The sequence below is a fragment of the Colletes latitarsis genome, chromosome 2 (assembly GCF_051014445.1).
Source record: "Colletes latitarsis isolate SP2378_abdomen chromosome 2, iyColLati1, whole genome shotgun sequence".
NCBI classification, from domain to species: domain Eukaryota; kingdom Metazoa; phylum Arthropoda; class Insecta; order Hymenoptera; family Colletidae; genus Colletes; species Colletes latitarsis.
The window spans coordinates 16,817,042-16,838,774 of NC_135135.1; the positions used below are offsets into that span (position 1 = coordinate 16,817,042).

At 40.0% G+C, this 21,733-nt stretch overlaps 4 protein-coding genes across 7 annotated transcripts in view; 1 reads left to right on the forward strand and 3 right to left on the reverse strand.

The window, feature by feature from the left end:
- Positions 1-9,536, reverse strand: part of Tau (microtubule-associated protein tau) — a 28,631-nt gene extending 19,095 nt beyond the window's left edge. For both annotated transcript variants that reach the window (XM_076783835.1, XM_076783834.1), the window contains exon 1: positions 8,854-9,536. The gene's annotated coding sequence lies outside the window, so the exon portion shown is untranslated. The remainder of the gene's footprint in view (positions 1-8,853) is intronic.
- A 1,570-nt stretch (positions 9,537-11,106) lies between these two features.
- On the reverse strand, positions 11,107-14,754 carry Mlc1 (Myosin light chain alkali). Of its 2 annotated transcripts, XM_076783876.1 has the most exons (6): positions 14,618-14,754; positions 14,423-14,450; positions 13,091-13,399; positions 12,773-12,859; positions 12,349-12,416; positions 11,107-11,606 (listed from the first exon to the last, which is right to left on the reverse strand). In XM_076783876.1, exons 1-5 carry the CDS (start codon positions 14,618-14,620, stop codon positions 12,385-12,387), a joined length of 459 nt encoding a protein of 152 aa, XP_076639991.1. In that variant the 5' UTR covers positions 14,621-14,754; the 3' UTR covers positions 11,107-11,606; positions 12,349-12,384. The 2 variants fall into 2 exon arrangements, with proteins under 2 accessions (XP_076639991.1, XP_076639990.1); XM_076783875.1 differs by lacking the exon at positions 12,349-12,416.
- Positions 14,755-14,784: 30 nt separating this feature from the next.
- LOC143351844 (uncharacterized) lies at positions 14,785-18,544 on the reverse strand. Of its 2 annotated transcripts, XM_076783871.1 has the most exons (4): positions 18,411-18,544; positions 18,003-18,205; positions 17,302-17,664; positions 14,785-14,880 (listed from the first exon to the last, which is right to left on the reverse strand). In XM_076783871.1, exons 1-4 carry the CDS (start codon positions 18,496-18,498, stop codon positions 14,830-14,832), a joined length of 705 nt encoding a protein of 234 aa, XP_076639986.1. In that variant the 5' UTR covers positions 18,499-18,544; the 3' UTR covers positions 14,785-14,829. The 2 variants fall into 2 exon arrangements, with proteins under 2 accessions (XP_076639986.1, XP_076639985.1); XM_076783870.1 differs by lacking the exon at positions 14,785-14,880 and having other exon boundaries at positions 16,757-17,664.
- Positions 18,545-18,814: 270 nt separating this feature from the next.
- On the forward strand, positions 18,815-21,104 carry LOC143348177 (uncharacterized). The gene is made up of 2 exons (XM_076778122.1): positions 18,815-19,166; positions 19,203-21,104. Exons 1-2 carry the CDS (start codon positions 18,848-18,850, stop codon positions 20,975-20,977), a joined length of 2,094 nt encoding a protein of 697 aa, XP_076634237.1. The 5' UTR covers positions 18,815-18,847; the 3' UTR covers positions 20,978-21,104.
- Positions 21,105-21,733: the final 629 nt, after the last annotated feature.

Consider the following 21,733-nt stretch of genomic DNA (forward strand, 5'->3'; position numbering starts at 1 on the left):
AATTCGATTTCAACTTTATTGAAAAACTTTCGTCGATTTTACAGGCATTTTTGCAAACGAATTTTCTTCGACTTTTAAAAAAGGACCAGAAATACTAAAATTTCTTCGTTACGGGTTCCATTGGTCAGAGTTATCGATTATCTGACTGCATTGTTTTTTAAACAATTCCCCCCCATAGACATCCGGTAGATTGTTTAATTTTATAATGAGTGTAGATCATTCAAAAAGTGTCCATCGTCCAGAATGTTCAGTGTCAGTGTAGGAAGAGGGGCTAATTGTACGAAAGCATATTCTGAACATTATTCAAGACTCGTTTATAATTTATTTGTTATAAAATAACGATTACGAGTGACAGAAATTTTCTCGTGTTACTTATTGTTAATGATTTTTATTACATAAAAATTATTAAGATAGTTGTCATTTTTAATCCCTGTTTAGAAACGTTTACAGAATGCAACGTGAAACGAATAATAAATGTATTTTCCTAAGATTTCATGGCTCTTGGTTGAAACGCGGTCTTTCGTCGTAAAAACAATTCCTGAATAATCGGCTATGCTACTACAGTCACCTAGCGCGGGTGGGGCAAAGTACTACCTGTCCTCCATTATAGTAAAACAGTTTAACATAATCCTTGCAATCAGGGATTTAATACCGATATTATTCAAACAAAGTCGAAGTAAACATCGGTATTCCTATTATGAGTTTATCAATAATTAAGAACAGTAACATTTCCAATAGTACAATTTTTCTAAATTAATGGATGTATGGATTTACTTCTATAACTCCTGAAATATGTGCTTATCTTGTCTCCGAAGAATTAATCATGGACATTCTCGAAATATCGAATTCTAATTATCAATTTAAAATAAATATGTATTGAATGTACTTTAAGTTACGTACCCTCCCCCCTCCCCGCCGCCAGGTAAACTGCCCTCTGTCATAAGTTAGTCCATTTCAACGTGTCCCTCTTAGCGAAAGGGTTGCCGACCTCCGGCCTACATCGTATAGAATTAAACTGCAAAACGGAAACGTTATTGAAAGAATTTTGGAAACATTCAGACAAGATTTTTGCCGAAAACGAAATTCCAAACTGACGGATTCAGTGATTGCATTTTCGGAGGAGAACGAGATTCGATTGCTATGCAAGCCATTTAGAACGTAATGCGAGATAAAGCGTTAGCGAATTTGTCACCGATAGAAAACGAAAGACCAAAAAAGAAAAAAGTAAATTCACGGTTGTTACGAGGTTTGCTACAGCGTGAAAGCCGAAAGCAAAGCTACGACACAATGATGGAACACAGAAAAGTCCCCAGTCTGCGGGAAATTAGTGTCCAGAAATCGTGGATTTATCGCGTAAACCCTAAACGTGGGCACTCGAGATCCCAAACTCGGACGTAAAAGTGTTCGTAAATCCAGAAACCTTTTACAAAACATAAATATCATGCTTCTCCATTATTCGAACGAAGAAAAGGAAACGTAATTCACCATAGAATATTACGAATTTCTTGCAACCGGGAAAGTATTGAATTCAACCTTGGAAGGGAGAAGTAATTTTTTTTCTTTCCACGTGGTATACTACCCCTTTCAGACGTGTGTCTGGTCGAAGATTACTAATCCACAACGATGGAAGCCTCGCAAGGTACCTTTGAAATCGAGACACGAACCCCCGGGTGTCTTGAGAATCGATATTCGCTAACAGGGGATGTTTGGGAGGACAGGAATTCAAAAAATAATGGAACTAATTATGGAATAATATTCGTTTTTACCGTTATTCACTATTAGGAGGAGTGAAATTATTTTAAAGCCAACGACTCCTTGGGCTAAATTAATAAAGTAGAGATTTATATTGAAAGACTTTAAAATCTAGATTCCTGAATGAAAATTCCAACAGATCGGGTTAAAACTTTTCACGCGCGCCATTTTGATAAATCAACACGTGTTGTGCCGGGAGTTCCTCGATTCTTTAACCGTGTTAGAGCGAAATCGAGTTACGGAAGCGTTACAGGGTGGGGGTATGGCTGTATTCGTTTTATAGTTGTCCTATATACGCTGGGCGCGAGCGTTCGCGGTATCTAGGAAAATTACGGGAAAAGGTAAAGGTAAAGGTGACACGTGGCTATTCTTGGATCATGGACCCGTAGACCGATACTTGTTCAAAGTGGTTAGGTTTGTCGATCCTACGTGCAAATACGCCCACGCGGATGCGCACGACGCTACGCATTCTTACTCTTTCACTCTCCTTTTCATCGCGATTCTTCCGTCTCGCTTCGGATCGTCTACATTTAGATGCCTCGCGACAGTCGATTCGCAACACGTTCAAGTTATCTATGCTAATTGCGCTAACCTAAATTCCCGACGACGAATCTTTCGAATTCCATTTTCGAGCGAAATCACGACACGGAACGCTCTAGGGACCTCCACGCGCGATCGTACGCCCACAGACGCGCCACAAACGTATTTATATTAATTATATTAACAAATGCTAGAGTCACGGTTTCGAAAACTATGCATATATTTAGTTCTGCATATCCTTTTAATCTTTTTTTAATGACGGGTGATTTTAACGACATGGAAGCTTCTAAATTAACTACTGTGATGTGTTCAACTGTCACAAACACCCTAATAAATATGTTACAATGATGTGGCGATGTGTAGCTGAGGGTTGAAACTCGTGAAATTCGTAGGAGGCGTGAATTACGATATTAGTGATATTGGGAAATCGGTCGAGGAATGTATAGTATACAGGGTGCTCGGCCACCCCTGGGAAAAATTTTAATGGGAGATTCTAATTAAATTAAAAAATTTTAAATAGTTCTGGAAAAATTATTTTTGGTTGCAGGAGTCAATTATAAGCATTTTTGGTGAGCAGACATATCCCTGAAATCCTACCCACATTCGAGAAAAAAATTCGGATAGGTGCCTAAATTTTTCGACGGAAAAAAAATTTTTCAAATCGTTCTAAAAAAAATATTTTTGGCTACAGGGGTCAATTACAATCATTTTTGATGAAGTCATATCTCCGAAATCCTACTCATTTCCTAGAAAAAAATTCGAGAATGTGTGAAATTTTTCGACAAGATTAAAAAGTTTCAAATCGTTCTGAAAAAATTATTTTCAGTTGCGGGAGTCAATTACAATAATTTTTGGTGAATAGACCTATCCCCGAAATCCTGCCCACTTTCTAGAAAAAAATTCAGTACGGGCGGAACTTTAAACGTTAATAACTTGTTAACGAAGCCTCCATCAATAAATTGGTATTCTTGATTTTCATCTTATTTTGATCTCTAGAATCTCTCATTAAAATTTTTCCCAGGGGTGGCCGAACACCCTGTATAGCAATCGAGGGGTCGGTCGAGTGCTTGTGAGAGCGTGACCCCTCTGGTGGCGAGCATGGGAGGCGACACCACAATGCGTAGCACAAATATTAAAATGCACCACTGTCATAAATAATATCGGAGAAATTACTAGAAAAACACACACACTTGTCGTGCAACGAGAATACTCGTTTTCCGTCGTGTCAAGATTCGCTACTTGCAAGAGAAACATTTATTTATAAATGACCGGTTGTTCAAACAAAACGATTCTCCACTAAATCCAATCGAAAATTATCGAGGAATTTCGAAACGCGACAATTTTCAATAACGCACAATTTACTCGACCTAGCAATTTAATTGAATTTTTATTTTTATCCACCGAATAGATAAATAGTTGTTTATTTTTCGAAAATTTCCTTCTGACAGAAATTTTGCCTATTTCCGTGTAAAATTTTGAACATTTAAAAACAACTCTTACACCCTTGTGGAGCAGGGATGCTGTGCGGCGACGCGTCGTTTTATTATCGATTTCCCTGGCTGCCACTAGTGCAAACCCTCTCTTCCACATCTCCCACTCGTTTCCCTCTCCCTTTATTTGGCCTTTGTGCGAGTACACCCTTCCTGTTTAACGCAAAACACCGTGAGCGTACGTTCGTCTCAACGTGACGTTTCTGTCTAGTTACAAATGCATTTCAACCGCTTTCCTTCCGTGTCTCTTTCGTTTTTCTATCGTGATTACCTACATCACGCACAGAAATCACTCCGAGAAGTATAAAAATACGATAAGCATCGTCAATTTGATAAATCTTCGATGCAGTTTTTTTAATCTCTACGAAAAACTATTACGACATTTATGCTCTAAATCGTTAAAAGTTACAATTTTCTAAATTATTTCGGTGCATTACTCTCCAGACATTCTCGTGTACTATTACTATTACTATTACTATTACGCGTTAGAATGTTTTTGTAAAAGCGATTCTACGATCGACCAGTGCAAGATTAACTCCGTGCATCGTCAACTTATCGCTAGAAAGATAAGATTGGTCGTTCGTAAAACACGTCGTGCAATGAAAACAAACCTATATTCGGATTTTCAAATGTTTATGTCGTTAAAAAATATGTACATAAACATAGAAGGAATCGAATATGTTCGATATCTATATTTACTGGAAGTAATAAAATGAACAAACGATCGTGCAGAAATCAAATATTTTACAATCAAGGGAAAACGATGTACGTTATATTAACACCTTCTACCTAGAAGGTAGAAACAGCTTAGAAATTCGTTTCTTTGGCGAATGGTCGATTCTTTACGGTTTCGAGCTGTCAGGACGCGCGAATGGCGCGGAATTTAACCGGTAATGGAAACCGGAACAGATCGGATAAGGGTCGTCTGTACGAGTCGAGCTCGAACACTGACAAATTGTTACCAAAGACAAGTACGATCGTTCGTTTAAGGGAAACCGTGCCGGTTTGCATCTATGAATCATGTAGATTGTGCCTGTTGCATAACGTACGAGCCGGATTCAATGCGTGTTTCGCGCTCGATTCGGAGACACGTGTTACGAGATGTTTGATCGAAAGTAATAGGTGTATAATTCACGGAACTACGGCACGCTCGGGGCATTTCCAACACTAAAACTGTATACGAAATGTTATACACGACCGGAATGCAACGGTTTTCCTTCGCCGCGTAACCTTCCGAAGATGTTAATTAACATACGCTCGCGAATGCCTGTTTATCTAGCACACGTTACATAATACTGTACTGCTTACTACAGACATCGACGAAAGTACGTGATTTTTCGAAATCGTCGTAGGTGGAAGCAAAATCTCATCTTCGTTGCAAGGTTAAAAAACGGTTATAAGAGGAAGAAATTATTCTGGAGTTTACAACATAAAACATAATGAATTGTATAAATAAGAATTGATTAATAAAGTTTGTGAGTTTATAACAAACAAATGTGAATTATGTTATTTTTAATATCGTGTTACCGAGGTGAAGTAATTAAACTTGGGAAATAATTTTGAACTGTCTTTTGAAACCTTCGGTAGAAACAATATTAATACTTCGTGGTGCTTGCATGTTCGTAACTTTGCTCAAACTTAATTAAAACTATAATTGGCGAAGGGTTCACGAAACGGTAGATGAATTTTGCTTAAAAGGGACTATTGACAAAAGTCTATCCGCGAGCCCTTAGAATCATTTTAAACGACACAACGCGTTACTCAAAGTACCAAATTTGTAGCCATTTATCGACGATAATACTATACTGGAACCATGACAAGTGCCAAGTATTACATCCACGTATTCGGTATTTGTCAATGGATGTTCTGGCACTTGGCAAATAGCCGAATGCGTGTAGCGGGTTTAATGCATACGATTATGTGTATGGTACCTCGTCGATTCAGTAACATAAATTAAGTTTCCGGAATGATAGACTTCGTCGTGAAACTTGTAACCTCACATTCGAAATCTCTTTGCTTTCACGATTATTCGTAATCAGGGATCAGCAAATTGGTCGTTACTTAAATTGACTATAGCGAACGTAACAAAGCGTATTTTACGCACTATGACTAATCGAAAAGAGTGAAAAGAAAGGAAATCAATTTTTTGAAGCCTCTAAAATAGGGAGGGAGACCCCTTAAGGTTTCTCCAGGGCTTCTCCACATTTGATTTTAAAGTAATGCCGCGGCCATTAGAGACAAATGTTGTTCAACTTTATATAATCTGTTTAAGAAGCTCGTATCATAATTTTTCAGGAGCTCGCTAGTCTACGATAGCTTACACTTTTAAATAATTTTTCTATTACGAAGAAATTAAAAATGAATACTAGAAATATAGAATTAGGAAATTTATGATAAGAACGAGCAAAATTTTAATGATCGTCTATCGAAAAATTTTATTCGAAATGATTAATTTACGAAGATATTGTAAATGCATTTGAGAAATGAAATAACCCTGGAGAATGGAATTTTTTCGGGATACTTCGCGGAGTTCACTGCCGCCAGCGAGCATAGTTTAGTTGCACAAACAATGGACGAGTACGAGAACGTGATGCAAATGATTCTAACAATCACGAGGTATGACAGGGCTTAAAGCGGGACATAGGTAACGAGAATGACCTTGGCCCCTTATTCGTGTAACGATAAGCACTCACGTAACTATAAGTAGTCACGTATTAGTAGTAGCATTAACTGGAACAGACCATTCATTTAAGCAAGGATGCTCGCAAAGTTTCGTTTAAGAAAAATGTTTCAATCATACTGGTCGTACGAGTCTTCAAACGATCAACACATCGAAGTCGTTAAATTATTCGTTGCCTTTCTATCGTTCGGAAATAGATTTTTGTTCGATCACGCGTATCTCATTTTATAACTTTCTAATTTCTGATTTTACAGACTCAAAAAATTACCTAAACGCAATACCTCGATAGAAATGAAACGCATACTTTACATTTTCCTCCTCGTCGATGCGTTTCACTGGAAATCGAAGAATTAAAAATGTTTCGCCTTTGTCGGTCTATTTTTGCCGGGCTGAAAGCGAAAAACAAATTGCGGATATCAATTTGTCAAACGTGTTGTGCCATTTAAGGACCAGTGAGTAGGTCGACCAATTAAGGCCTTGAGCACATCATCGAAAGTGAGCCCGGCCAATTTTGCAATTACACACCCACACAACATCGTTTACTACTTGACGCTCGTCAAACTCTTAAGTGACATACGATACGGTAAATATTTCGGTCAATTCTGTCAGACAACTTAACTGTGTACCAAAGGAATCGCTGGTAATATTTCGGAAGCTAAAGTTTGCAAAATAATTAACTAGCCGCTAACAAAACGTTTACCCGAGTCAAATACATTCATTCGTGTGGATAGCGATGGAACATAAATCGTAACAATATTTTTAACGTTTTCGACTAGATTCACGTGATTAATTTCGGAATAGTATAATTTAATCTACCGGAACAAAGATTATATTAGCAATGGAGGAACACGTGTACCAGTTACGAAAAGTTGTTGGTAATGTTAAATGTATGAATTATCTAAATATCAAAATATGAAAGTTCGAAAAATTTCAATAAATGTGTAGAGAATAATTACAACCATAATATTAATTTAACTCTATAATATTAGATTCTTCTTGCGAGTTGTACCGATAGAATTTCGATCAAATATTTATATAATTATAGATTAAGCCCAAATAATTAAGGTTAACGTCATGGACATGAACTGAATGATATATTCTTCAATTTGTATTTGGCAAAACGCTATTCGAATTTTCAGCAACCTTTCGAGCAAACATTTAGCTAATTAACCGTTCGTATCAGGTGTTTGCGCTCTGTATTCTTACGAGAGTAACAATTCACAACGGTAAATCGTACTTATCTGAACTGAAGCGAATCGAAAACCAGATAAGGTGTAAAATTAATTATGTATGAACATCTGACGGCAGCATCAGGCTAATCAGCATCTAAAATACTCGCCAGTCCTACGGTTCAATATTATATACCGGGTTTTCTCACCGCGTTGAGTCTAATAACTCCGTACACCGGGGTTATCGTATAATTACCAGTGTAACCATCTGTGTGTATTGGAACGGCTCCTAATTGTTCGATTATTATTGCAGATACAGTTAACAACGAGATTAATTGGTTCTTTTTCTGTTGGATGTTCCACGAAATTGTTTTAGAGAGAAGATCGTGCTCGTTCGATGCTATTATGAGAGATGCAGTACACTGTAATATTTTATTTTGATTGGCGAAACACGGATAATACGCTCAAATTTACTGTATCTCGATGTTTATTAAAAAAATTCTGTGAGCTCGCACAAATGATTATAGAATCTTTTTAAACGTGAATCATTACACCAAAAAATTATTCTATATTAATCTGTTCTATTCTTCTGGGCACATCTTAGTACAAATACTACGTGAACGGTTTGTTTATCGTACCGTTATCTGAACTCGGGTGGAAAAATAAAAAGAAGTTTGTTGTTATCTAGCGAACGATGATAGAAATTATATAAATTTATAGAAAGACGGAAAACAAGCCCTGTGAGTCATCTGCAAATTAAATTGCTAGTATTCCACCGATCCATAAATGCCCACCCTTGGGCATGCATCAGTTTTCGATAAAAATACCTTAGAATACAATAGATCGGCGATTTTAGGGTCAGGTGCTATTTTTAATTTACCAAAATTATTCCAAATTCTCGTTCTAATTTCCCCCCGGTTACGTATCAATCTATGCAAGTCGTCTATAAATTAAGTTTCTAATATTCCAGCGATCCAACACCAACCCGAACATCTTTCGACGAATCGACGTCTGTATGATCGAACGAATTCGTCGTCAATTCCCCAGAAACGTTTGATTCGACGTAGGAACGACGACAGGTAATTTAACCGGAATTTTTTAACGCCGCGCTGGCCAAGATGGCGAATGTTGTAGCAATGAGCCGCGGCGACGTGCATCCGTTTGAGCTCACTCGCGAAAATAGTAGCGCGTGTGGGAAAACGCGCGCGTAATAAACGCTAACCTGTTTGCTGCGCGACGTCGTCGTCGTCGTTCTGATGCAATCTACTGCCAGCTATGTCCTTGCCCGGATTCACCTGCACATCCGTCATTTTCTCCGCGGTGGAACGGGGCTCTGCGCGTCGCCTGGCTCTTGCGTTTCACTGAGGCGGCTCGTCTGCTCCCAGCGGCTCGTTTCCGCGGTTTGTTGCCGGGTCGCGAATTCGTAGCCACGACCGGAGGACCGCGACCGAAAACCGCGACAGGACAGACTCTCACGGTGTCACCGGTTGCGATACGATCGAACCCCGAAAGACGAAACGCACGACACTTGCGACGCGTTTGAACTAACTGACTCGACCGCCGGCTTTCCGGGATCTCCCGAAGGCCCCACGCCTCACCATCGGAAATCACCGAGCGTTTACGAACCTCTTGCTATTCGTACGTTTCTCAGGTAAACACTCGCAGACTCGTGTCCGTATCGCAGACAGGGCAATTGCGATCTGCGCATCGCGCGTTCACCCTTTTTCTACGCTCTAACGCTGCCCGCAGTGATTCAACCCTCTGCGCTACGTGCGTTCCCGACGCCCATTGGTCGACAACGCCCGTGGTGGGGACGGGGTTAATGTTTTCAGGACGGATGAATTGCCCGTCGACTCGACGCTCTTGGTGCAGGCTATACACCCCCGCCACGCAGTGTTCGAAAACGATTTAGACGTGAAAAATTATATTTCACCTTAGAAGTGAATCATGAATCCTTAAAAAGAAATTTATGAACGATCGTTAGCACTGTTGACGTTTATTTTGCTTAATAATTTTCGTATTATTTTACGTCGAAATTAAATTATTTAATTAAAGAAGAAAACGAAATGTATTTATTATGGAAGTTTCACTGCTGCATAACATTTTGAATTATATAATGTACGTAAATGATAGAAAGCAGGAATAATAAGAATAAGATTCGCTAACTCTGAAGTTATATTATTAGAAAAGTAACAGCTGATTTTCAGAGAAACCAAAGAAATGAACGATAAACCTTACGATAACTGCATACTAAAATTGGTTCTCTTTGATTACCTGTGTTTAAAATTATAATAAATTTTGATGAATTGTTTTTATCCTAAAACAAAGTGTGCACCTTCCTTGTGCAAGATTTGTATAATACAAAATGAAACTATTGTAATGAACTACTAAATCAGGTATCCAAGAAGAATGGAAATGTCGAGTTTCTGAGTAAAAATTAACCTATTTAAACAATTTCTAGGGATAAATAATGTTTCAAATGAAGATCCTCGAGGATTTACATGATTGGAGATGGTAAAAAATTGGACTTTTTCGCGTCTAAATCGTCGTTTTCAAACACTGTGGGCCATCGCGATTAGAAGATCGTCACGAGACTGGATCTACCCTCTGGCAGGATTCAGAATTATTAGAATTATCATCCCCGTCGATGTTTCTCATATGTCTGATTTGGTCAACCATTTGCTCTAATGTTTCAAGATCACATCAGCTTAATCGAAGTTCTCAATGTGTCCAGAGCCAGAAAGTCCAACCCCAGCATCCGTACCCCTCTATACTTCCGGTTGGATCACGACAATTATCCAGAAATCGTTAGCGTTACGCGGTTACAGCGACCCTCGACATTGATCACTTTCGTTTATTATACTTCCCATTTAATCAAACTGTGATCTACGATTATAAAAATTGGAAAGCTGATAGGAGTACTTTGACAACCGTAATAAGATCAACGATAGACTAAGTATGATTCAGAGAAATTCAGTCTACTCAAAAGAATTGTCTCCACAATACTGCATTAAGAATAACAATTGGCACGTTCAGGCTCTGTCCTATTCTTAGCGAAGTTGTGGAACCTCCTCTTAAAATAAGAAGATATACAGAATAAGTCGCGTAATTGGGACATGTTATATCTCCAATTTGATGAAAGATAGAACAAAAACTATGGGGAATGAAGATAAAGTTGAATGATACGATAGCGTCCATTTTTCAGACTTCAAAACGTGTACACTCAGTCCATCATTAACTGTTGCGCGTGATTTCATTAATTTATAATAGATGTTTAATGTCCAAACACGTTTAAAATATACTAATGAAACATCGATTAACTAATTCGATATGCGTTTGATCATGAGATATTGGATCCACATTATCCACGGTACCCTGCGTTCCACGAACTTCGTTTGAAAATGATTGACAAAATCATTTTTTGTTTGGCTGTCCTCGCTAGACGAGGAGTATTTATTAAATTAATCGTAAGAAGTAAAATAACATTGATCTTTTTCTTTCGGTTCTGTACAATGTCAATACATAAATGTATATATTAAGATATTCGTATGATATTATGCGTCGTTATCGTTAAAAATATATTGCGTTGCAACGGTACAAATAAACCGAATCGAAGTATGATAGTTTCTCGCGTGTGTTGCGAGCGATTTGTACGTTTGCTTTTAAGTACGCGTGAATTTGGGTGGGTTTTCGAAACATTATTCCTTTATTATACATTTGCATGCCGAGAGGCTCGACGACGACGATACGTCGATTCAGAATGTTTTTCACTGCTTCGCGCGTCAGTGTGAAATGTAATATGCTCGGGCGCGCTTAATGATTTTTAATAGGAGATGAATGGTATGATGAATATAACGAACAGACGTGTTCCTCGTTGACGTGGAGTTTGTCGACCGATGAACGCCGACATTATGGCGATCGCGTTGTCACTTCAATCTTCCGCCGCTGCTCTGTCGCACAGTCTACGGAGGAACGCTAAAAAAACGAAACGATACATGTTAATTACGTAGAACGGCAACAGCGGCACGAGTCGACCGGCAAATCCAAAAAGTGGTCACAATTGTCGTAAAAACGCTATGCCGATCGAGCTTGGCGCCGAATACACATATATAAGCGTGATCGAATTCAGTAAGCATTAAGAAAATTTGATTTGCCATGTCAGGATGTTGTAGAATATATTGAAAAGCCCACGAAGCTCGAGAAATTTGAGCTTTGTTTCCGTGACACGAAGGGTTAAACGTTATTTAAAATTTTGTCAAAACCTAGAATTTTCCAATATGGATACTGTTTATTCCGAATTGCAAAAACGAGTGTTTATTTATAGTAACACAATCTAGAAATATTTAGAAAATAATATAACACCGGAAAAACGTGTTTCATCGTACAGAGGGCAAAATCGAAATATACAAATGGCGTTAACGTCGTTAAAAAATTGTTTTTAACACCCTCGAGTCACGAGCCTCCTGCATAAACGTCTTTAACCGTTTATGGTAGTCGGTGCGAGAAGCGTGTTATCGATTTCAGCATCCCTGATGATTCGTTTCGTCCTATATTTTGCGAGATGTGCGTGCGAAGTGGGGGAGCGGTGGATGAAGAAAATTGTATTAGTTTGCAGATAAAAACAGCGGAAGAAGAAGAAGAAGAAGAATCAGAAGAAGAAGAAGAGGGAAACAAAGGCAGACGACACATGGAGACGCACTTTACAGGATGTACTTACGAAGCACGATTTTTGTGACACTGTCATCTTGTTTGCTTACAATAGCACCATCATCTTCTTCAAGAATGCTGTAGAAAACAAAACACGTGGAAACGTCAAATGATGGGGGACTTGGGCCCGAATGATTTAATCATTCCCGTGACACGGCTGGACATTTCGGGCGGCTGCGTATACGATCTAAGAATTCACTAGTACTGTACATTGGGAGGGGTGGTGATAGGGGGTGAAGGTTGCTTTAAAATGTTCTACGGCAAAATCAACCACGTCTACTGACAAAACTTAGACAAATGCGTTTCCTTGAACTGCTTTCCTTCCAACTACCTATGCTCTACGCTAATTGTCTGATGCAGCTTATTTAACACTCTTTCTGTCTTCGTCTATTTCGCGGGATGCATTTCCGTCCTACGCGTGGAACGATACTTACGAGCATAGGGGATGAAACCATCTTCGTCTTCCGGGTCCATGCATTCCTTCAACACGGTTTCCACTTCGTTATCGGCCAATTTCTCACCTATGGGGGCACATACAACAATCGTTGGTCCCTGTTTCCATCTCCTCCCTACCATTACTACTGATCGATTTCTCATTTTTCTACTTTCTTAAAGAATATACATTCCGTAAATATATTCGCAAAACTCTAAACAAAACGATCAAAATATTTGAGTAGTTTGTTTTCTCGTTTAAGAAAATATTGATAAAACTCGAAACGACTGGCGGCAATAAATACGAATGATTTGGATACCAAGCGAGAGCAGCGTGTGCGAGAGCTCGGCCCCGAGCATCATTCCGTTTTCTTGTTTGTCGTACAGTTTCAGACACTCGAGGAAGTCTTCGTAGCATCCCTGTTCCTTGTCCTTTTTGCACTGGCTGTAAATCGGTAAGAATTCGTCGAGTTTCATCAGTTTCTCGCCCCTCTTTTTCGTTCCTCCAAGCTTCTCAATGGTAGCGTTCGTGGGGTTCAGGTTAAGGGCCCGGAGAACGTTTCCAAGGTCGACGGCGTCGATTTGGTTGGAACCGTCAGCATCGTAAATGGAAAAGGCGAATTCCGCCTCTGTTCAACGGAAACGCAAAGAAACGATTAATCGACCAGGAACATGCAAAGAACTTCAGGAACCGTCTAAATTTAGCCAACGATATAGATTTATTTTGAAACGATCGCCCAAGCAATGGTTGCGCGCGCCAATATTCTTTGCACCGTTTATTTCGAAGACGTTACCAACTCGGCAAATTACATTTATATATATAATTATCTTTTGTAAAATTAAATCAGCTATAATTAATGTGACTCCTGCACTTCTCAGAAGTGATCACGGTCGTTACATAAATAAATTACCATCGTTGCGTGCAGTTAAATTTGTAACGTAAATTTTAAAGGCTCGAGAGAACTTTTGCGCCGGAATTCTCGATATTCGAAATGGAAATTCTTGGGCAGTTTTAAACCGTGGAATGCCGAGCGTGAAATCTGGGTTGATATCAGCTGAAGCTTGGCTCTTGGTGCGTACCTGGTTCAAAAATATTATTCTATTTCGAGCCGCTCCCACCCAGCAACCGATTCAAGAACTCGCCGGTGGAAGTAGTGGGTCAGATTACCCCCGCCGAGCCATATAAGAATAGAGAACCAACTATTTTTGAAATGGTGCTACGCATTCGGGATGATTACACCCCGTTGCTTTACCAGTTACTGACGATTGCGTAATTCGTTTGTCACGTGATACTCTAGGAATGCGTTACACGCGAACGAGAGCCTAGCTTCGAACCACGATTAAAAGAATATTTGAATATTCGAAGTTTCGCGTACCCCGTCGACGATCTAACGCGTTGAAAAATATTTTTTTAAGAACGCACAGAGAGTTTCACACGTATCGATCTATGGTGATATATACTCGCGAGGGCCCGTCAAACGCACATTTTCCATCGATCTACAAATTTCCCCTCGCGACACACAATCCCGGGACGCGCGAAACCGTGCAGATTCACTCTTCACTATTGTCTGAAAAACTGGCGGTTTCGAACTGGCGCACAGGTAGGTTCGAGCACAAGCGAAATATTTCCTGTACTTTTTTGTTTTACTCACTTTCGACTTCCCTGGAGTTGAGGTCTGCCTGCAAGAAGGAAACGAACGATACTTTTAATGGAGATTCATCGACGGAATATTGGAATTTTCGACGAGAATTTGGAGCGACGCGACGGGAGAAGAACGTGGGGATTATTAATAAATGAAAGAAATTGGGATCCCACGGTTCGAGTAGAGAGTGCCCAAAAGACTTACCATTGTAGTCTATAGTTGTGCGACTGAGTGTTAACTGAACGAAGCGTGGACCAGAAGTGCTACCGGTTGTTACCAAATTTATTCATTTTATTGCTGTAGATGGCGCGATGGTCGGGACACACGAGAATTAAACAAGGAGGACTGGCAGTATCGGCAACGCCGCGATCCAAAAACAGTTCGAGGGGTAATCGCGGGTTAAGCTGTGCTTCCTACTACGATAAATGGTTTCCAACGATAGCGTTCGTGCGCCGGGGCTGCCAAATCTGCAACGCGGGCCGAACGCATTAAACCAAAATATACTTCCATCGGCCTTCGACGTCCCTACATCCCGTTATGACTTTAACGCGTTCACTGCCACGGTGGCCACCGGTGACCGGCACCTTACATCCACAACCTATCGCAAAATCCGTAATACTTGCAAAATTCTGAGTAAATGTCAACGAAAATGCTATGAAATAACAGGCACAGCATTCGATTATCCGAGTATTTCTTTTACGGTTCAAGGATATTGAAAATTGACACGTTAATATCGCTCAACTTTCATATCTCAAAGGTTGCACGACCTTAAAGACGTAAAATATAATTATTTCAAAATTGCATGTAGAGTGCATAAATATTTTTTCTCTAATTTTTAGAAATTGCACGTTGGAGAGCTTCGTGACCGTGATAGGAATATTTTTATTCGAAATGGCGACTTTAACCCTCTCTAACCCAGAGTAATTTTAAAGTCACGTGCTCAATACCTAGACTTTTCAAATCATCTATTTTATTCTGAATTTTCTGAAGCGTACGACCCAACTGATCATCCTAACCCAGACCTAACCCAGACCATCGGTTGCTCTAACGCTCGTCTTATTTCCGAACTAAAAACTATCTCTAAACTTTCTTTTCTAATTCCAACGACATCTTCTTCCTTTCATTACTCATAGCATACACGAAACACGTAATTCTCAGGAACTCTGTGTTTCAATAAAACTCATTTAATATAACGAGTGTTAAAACAAATACAGGGTGTTCGGCCACCCCTGGGAAAAATTTTAATGGGGCATTCTAGAGGTCAAAATAAGACGAAAATCAAGAATATCAATCTCTTGACTGAGGCTTCATTAAAAAGTTGTTAACAAATTAAATTAAAAAATTTCAAATCGTCTTGGAAAAATTATTTTTAGTTGCAGGGGTCAATTGCAAGCATTTTTGGTCATTAAACATACCCCCGAAATCCTACTCAGTTTCGAGAAAAAAATTCCTTACCGAAAATATAATTTCTGGCCAGAAATGTCTGCCTGAATTTTCATGCGAATCTTTAAAACGTCATAACTTCTAAACTGATTGAACGATTTTAATGTTTAAAAAAGCAAACTACGCGTATTTTGATGGAGAATATGTACAAATCGCAAAAATATTCGAAAAGTTGATCCTTGTGCCCGCAAAATGAGAAAAACCCCATAAAAATGGTCCAATTTTCAAACAGCCATAACTCCTACAATTGTGAATATATTTCAATGAAACTTTTTTCTGAAGTAGAGCTCATGGGTACATACAAAAAAGTATTAGACAACTTTTCTGTAGGGCGTCAGACAAAATTACTAAAACTCAAAAACGAATTTTCAAGAAAAATCGACAGGGGGTAGGTGCCTAAATTTTTCAACGAAAAAAAAATTTTTCAAATCGTCCTAAAAAAAATATTTTTAGCTGCAGGGGTCAATTACAATTATTTTTGGTGAATAGACATACCCCCGAAATCCTACCCACTTTCTAGTAAAAAATTCGAGTAGGTGTGAAATTTTTCGACGGAAAAAAAAAATTTCAAATTATTTTGGAAAAATTATTTTTCGTTGCGAGGGTCAATTACAATAATTTTTGATGAATAGACCTACCTCCGAAATTCTACCCGTTTTCTAGAAAAAAATTCAGTACGGGCGGAACTTTAAACGTTAAAAACTTTTTAACGAAGCCTTCATCAATAAATTGCTATTCTTGACTTTTGTCTTATTTTGGCCTCTAGAAACCCCCATTAAAATTTTTCCCAAGGGTGGCCGAACACCCTGTATACCGAAGGAGACCCCTAAGAACGTCGATCATGTTGATACTGTAAAGGTTAAAAGAAAAACCGCGTTTTATTATAATAAGGACTCGTAATTATCAGAAAAGCCATTGTATTATAAAGAATTTTTCGAATACAAGTGTTCTTTGGTGCTGAGGCAGAGTTTAGGGGGCCTGACGCCACTGGTAACGCGCGGAATCCGCTTAGAGTCTCGTGTATTTTCCCGAAAACTTGCACGAGAAGCCACGAATCATCCACGACCCGACGACCGTACCGCGAAGTTATTTTTGTCAGCTTGTCACGGTCTAACGAGGCATTTCTTTCTTAAAAAGTGGGTCTTCGAATGGACATTAAGAAACAGTGCGTCGACTCCGTCCGAAGGAAGAAGGACGCGTCAGTTCTTTCGACGACCGAAAACCAACCGCAGCATTTTTCGCATTCTGCTCAAGAAATGACTCTTCTTCCGGTTACGCGACCTCTTCGCGGTGCCGTAATTTTTGCTTTGACTGCGCGACATGCTCGACGAAGGACCCTTTCGATCGAAAACGGACGACGGTGTTATCCCTTCGATCACTATATCCTCCAAGGAAACGTTGTTCGCGAAAGTCGGCGAATATGCCAGGCACGAAGATGTTAATACCTCATCGTTCACGTTATTTTTAGAGCTACTTTCGGGCGGCAAAGCAATGTTCCGATCGTGGTCAACATTCTCGATGGTTCTTATCAATTGTTCCTCCGTTTCTTCCCAAACAGCGATGCCCTCTTTGCAAATAGAATCGGACTCGTTCTCCGCTTTCGTTTCCAGTTCTTCTATCATTCGATGGAGCAGGCTAACGGACACCCCGGTTATCTCGTTCGAGTCGCAATTTTCCTTTTCTTGGCGAAGACGCGACGGTTCCGTCTCGATAACCGCGTTATGCGTTATTTGCTGCACGTCGCCCTGGCCATGAGTGACGGACATCTCCTCGGAAGCATTGTCGATATTGTACACGACGTATTTCACCTGTTCGACGCATCAAATATTTACGATATTTAAACGAAACGATTTCACTAGGTCTACGAAATTAATTCTCGATCGTTCGATGCTCTTAACCCCTTGTCATACAATGACGAGTCTGACTCGTTACAATTCTTGACGTTTCACAATCATGAGGCTACTCGCTCGTCATCGAGTCTAGTTTATTAAAATCAACATATATTCCTTCTCGTGGCCAGTTCTTGTACGAACAAAACAAAATTAAATAGTACACCTTTGAAAAATTATTTGAAATTAAATCGTACGTCAAGGGGTTAGTTTCTCCTTTATTCGAAAGAAAAAACGTGGTATCTTTTACGATTCACCTGTTTCTCTAGGTTAGACAAGAAGGACGGGACGGAAGTCGAATCTCCAATTTGCAAGTTTCGCAAACCACACACCATCTTCTCTATGAGCTCCGTGGTATCGGATTCGTTGCGATTTGCGCACGGTTGCTCGTGAATTTGCATCGTCGACTGCGATCGAACGTCGGCCGATTTCTCTCGACCGTCCAACGCTCGTAACTTTTCTGTCAACGGTTATATTCGTTGATTGGAATCTCGAAAAATGTACAATTTTCTCCGACGAACGCGTGGAATTCACGTGCACCGATTTCTCGTTAAAAACAGTGAAAAAAACATTCTGAAAATCGGCTACGTGCACTTTCCAAATACTCGATAAATCGTCGAAAATTTGACCGAATGTATCTCGCCTGAGGGAACAATATAATTTACCATCGTTGGGATCCATGGTACCGAAAGCTTCCAGCAATATCTTATCGACTAGGCCTTTTGCAAACGCTTGAACCATTATTTGAGGCATTCTGATCTCGATGAGAACGTGAAACCGCAGCTGTCGGAACGCGTGTGACGATCGTCATCTTTTCTACGGGAATGGGAAATGCGCGGAGACTCGACATTTGTCGCGTATTTTGCAAATGTTTATGTTATTTCTAAATTGCATTCCACGTAACGTTTCTTTCAAGCGAACCAAAAGTGAATTCAAACATGGAGCTGGTACGACATCGGTGTAGAATAATCGACGCTCGAAAGTGAGTGAAAATATAAATTTTTCATTTGCTTTGATAACCCCTTATTATTATCGCATAAATTGCTACGAATCTCTGATAAATACAAGAAATTTACGAAATCCTTATTTTCAGTCGCGAAGAATGGACGAAAACGAGTACATCGAAGTAACGATTACCGATTCATCAACGAAAATTCCAACCTCTAAAACTCTAAGCACGATTCGCGAATATGACAGCGCGACATCCCGTTCGCCAGTTCAAAATGTCGCTCGAGGGAACGCTGTTAATTCCAAAAATTTTAAATCGAGTACCGAATGTCTTCCGCCCTCCAAACAGAGATTAAATTCGTTTCGAAGCTCGTGTAAACCGTTCGACATCGATCTGCTTCTGAGATATTATGCGTGCAACGCTAATATGGAAAAGTCTATTAAAAAAGTGTTCGAGGAAGCGGACGAGAAATGTTTTAACTTTCTGGACGACTCCCTTATCAATCTAGTTTGCAAAGACGTCGAGCAACGTCCGTTGGTCGAATTGGGCGCGGTTTACAAAATTTTCGATCTGTCTCGACGATCGTCCGACGATTCTCTGTTAGTCGCTTTTCGATTTCAAGAAACTTTGATCAAGTTGCAGTCTCTAATAGCTCGGTACAATGCTAAAGAATTGGAACGGATCCTCTCGAACGATCCTTCGGTGAGAATCTGTAAACATTGCGGGGTAATTAGTTGCGCCAAGTCTGAAAACGTCTCCGTCGAGACGCGACAATCGCCGCCCAGAGCTTCTTACTTTCTGAATGCGCGAACATTGTCGAACGACGACAAACGCGTCTGGAAACAGAAACGAGAAACAGGAAAAATCGTTAATATCGGTGGTTCGAGGGAAGAAAAATCCCAAACAAACGCTCCTCGACGCGTGGAAATCATGGTAGCCGAGCGTGAAAATGGCAACGAGACTCTGAACGTTGAACCGTCTCGAAAACTCAAAAGGAAACACAATGATAAAATTATTAATTCTGATTTTCTGGCTAAAACCGATCTGCAACGTCCAAAATCGCGTAACGACGACGAATTCAACGAGAAAGTCATAAACGATGTCTTGTACGTAAAATCCAAATCGGAGCTGAGCAATTTTACCAAACAAAATCAGAACATTTCTTCCATCATCGATACTATGGCTCGTTTGACGCAAGGTTGTCTGGAATTAAAAGACACACAATTCGTTCTGCACGCTGATCGGAACTATAATTCGCGATTAGACTCTTCGTTCACGATTTACGACGAATCGAACCGTCCGGAAAGAACCGCGAGAAATGTCTATAATTACGCGGAACGTCGTAAATGGATAGAGTACGCTAAAATTAATAAACAATCGAGCAGCCTCGCGTGTTTGATGGAGAACGATTCGCTGGAGAACCTAACCAAAGCGTCCAGCTCGATGGTACGATCTGATCAAAGCAACACCACAGCCTGTAGTTCCTCGTCCGCGGAAAATCTGGTACACGAATGGAACGAAAGATCAATTGCTTGGAAACCTGTCGTGCAAAGCGATAGTTTGTACGAAAAAAACCAAACGAAACATCGTTCGCCGGCCAGACAGGTTTCCAGCGACGATTCGAAAACGAGAAACTGCGGAAAGGTCGAAGGTCTCGGTAGGAAGAGATTTAGCATAAAACGGCTGTTCGGGTCTCTAAGATCTCTCAAATCCACGAGATCCGTGAGATCCAATAATTTGACCGCTCATCCTTCGACTCCTTCCAACGATAACTCGTTGAATACTTTGAACAATATTGCACGGCGAATTAGTTACGAAGAATCGTTGTTGAAAACAATGTACGATTGCGGATGCGACGGAACAGCGAATACGTTGTTGCTTTACCGACGAATCCTCGAGGACACGGAAAAAATGGACTGGGATACTTTCCAACGTTTTATCGAGAAGCTACACGCGAGTCAGAGAGACGTTTGGCGAAATATTTGCGACGCCGTCAACAAAGAAGCGAGAAGGATAGCCGATAAAAGCGATGGGATCGCGGAAGTGTGTATAGAAATTAGTTCAATTCCCCGCGACGGAACAATGAACGAGGGAAGAACGTGCGGCGACGAGATCGTGTTCGAGATGGACATTGCGCTCAGAGACGTCGAGGGTTTTCTCGATAGGCAGCAGCCTTTTGCCGAGAAAGGCCATCTTGACACCCTCGAGAGAGCCAGCGAAGTTATTAGAGGTCGAAACGATGATGTTTGTAATATTGAAGTGGCCTCCAATCAAGCTGAATAGACAGTATTCGGCGCTTTCCATTTTTACCGCTACGTAACTTTGATTTTTTCTTTTTTCATTCCCTATACTCCACGCAACTTGTGCTCTGCAGGAGCTTCCTCTTTGCATTCGAATTCTGTCTTTCTGTCATTTATCGAGGGGTCAGCAAACAATAATGTGTTTTTCGATCGCGTTATTTTAAATAATAAAGTGTTTGCACCGATAGATTTTTGGACAGTTTCTTTTCCGTTCTTGGCGATCGAATTAGGACCGCTCGAGAATCGTTGGTGACCGATCTGCACCTTGATCAATGATAGGGAAGAACAACGAGGGAGTGGTGATCGGTGGAGATTTGACATTGATCGATTAAGATTACACGATCGATAGCCAATAAGAAGAATGAACGTGTCTAGACTAGATCGTGCCACGGACTTACATCACAGCTACTTTTTCTACTTTCTGTGTGGTAAAACATGGCAACACTGCGTCTACAAGCATCGAGAGTCCGGTTTGACTCTCGGTTCTTAAAAGTCGGATTCTCGAAATTTGTTCGATCTTGCGGTGATTAAAGCTAGTTTGAGAAGTCTATGCAAATACCTATATCAATTTTTTAAATAATTCCGAACGAAGAACACGGAAACGTTACAATTTTTTGTGAGTCCGGATTAGGTAGAAATTTCCATAGTATTTTTAAAAAACGGAGTTCTTTTCGGACCTTCTCGCAAGTCCTGAAATTTGCATAACCAGAATCAGAATCAAAATACAAAAGAGCACAGG

Excerpts from the sequence above, each read along its gene's own strand:
- Mlc1 (XM_076783875.1), bottom strand. Across the intron at positions 12,860-13,090 it reads GCACACGCTGCTCTCGCTTG|GTGAGAAATTGGCCGATAAC; the intron begins GTATCCAAATCA and ends GTGCCCCCATAG. Across the intron at positions 11,607-12,772 it reads TGGTTTCATCCCCTATGCTC|CGTTCCTCCGTAGACTGTGC; the intron begins GTAAGTATCGTT and ends TCGTTTTTTTAG.
- LOC143351844 (XM_076783870.1), bottom strand. The coding sequence starts at position 18,498 with ATGCCTCAAATAATGGTTCAAGCGTTTGCAAAAGGCCTAGTCGATAAG. Across the intron at positions 18,206-18,410 it reads TACCATGGATCCCAACGATG|AAAAGTTACGAGCGTTGGAC; the intron begins GTAAATTATATT and ends AACCGTTGACAG. Across the intron at positions 17,665-18,002 it reads TGTCTAACCTAGAGAAACAG|GTGAAATACGTCGTGTACAA; the intron begins GTGAATCGTAAA and ends TGCGTCGAACAG.
- LOC143348177 (XM_076778122.1), top strand. The coding sequence starts at position 18,848 with ATGGACGAAAACGAGTACATCGAAGTAACGATTACCGATTCATCAACG. Across the intron at positions 19,167-19,202 it reads CGAGGAAGCGGACGAGAAAT|TTTGCAAAGACGTCGAGCAA; the intron begins GTTTTAACTTTC and ends TTATCAATCTAG.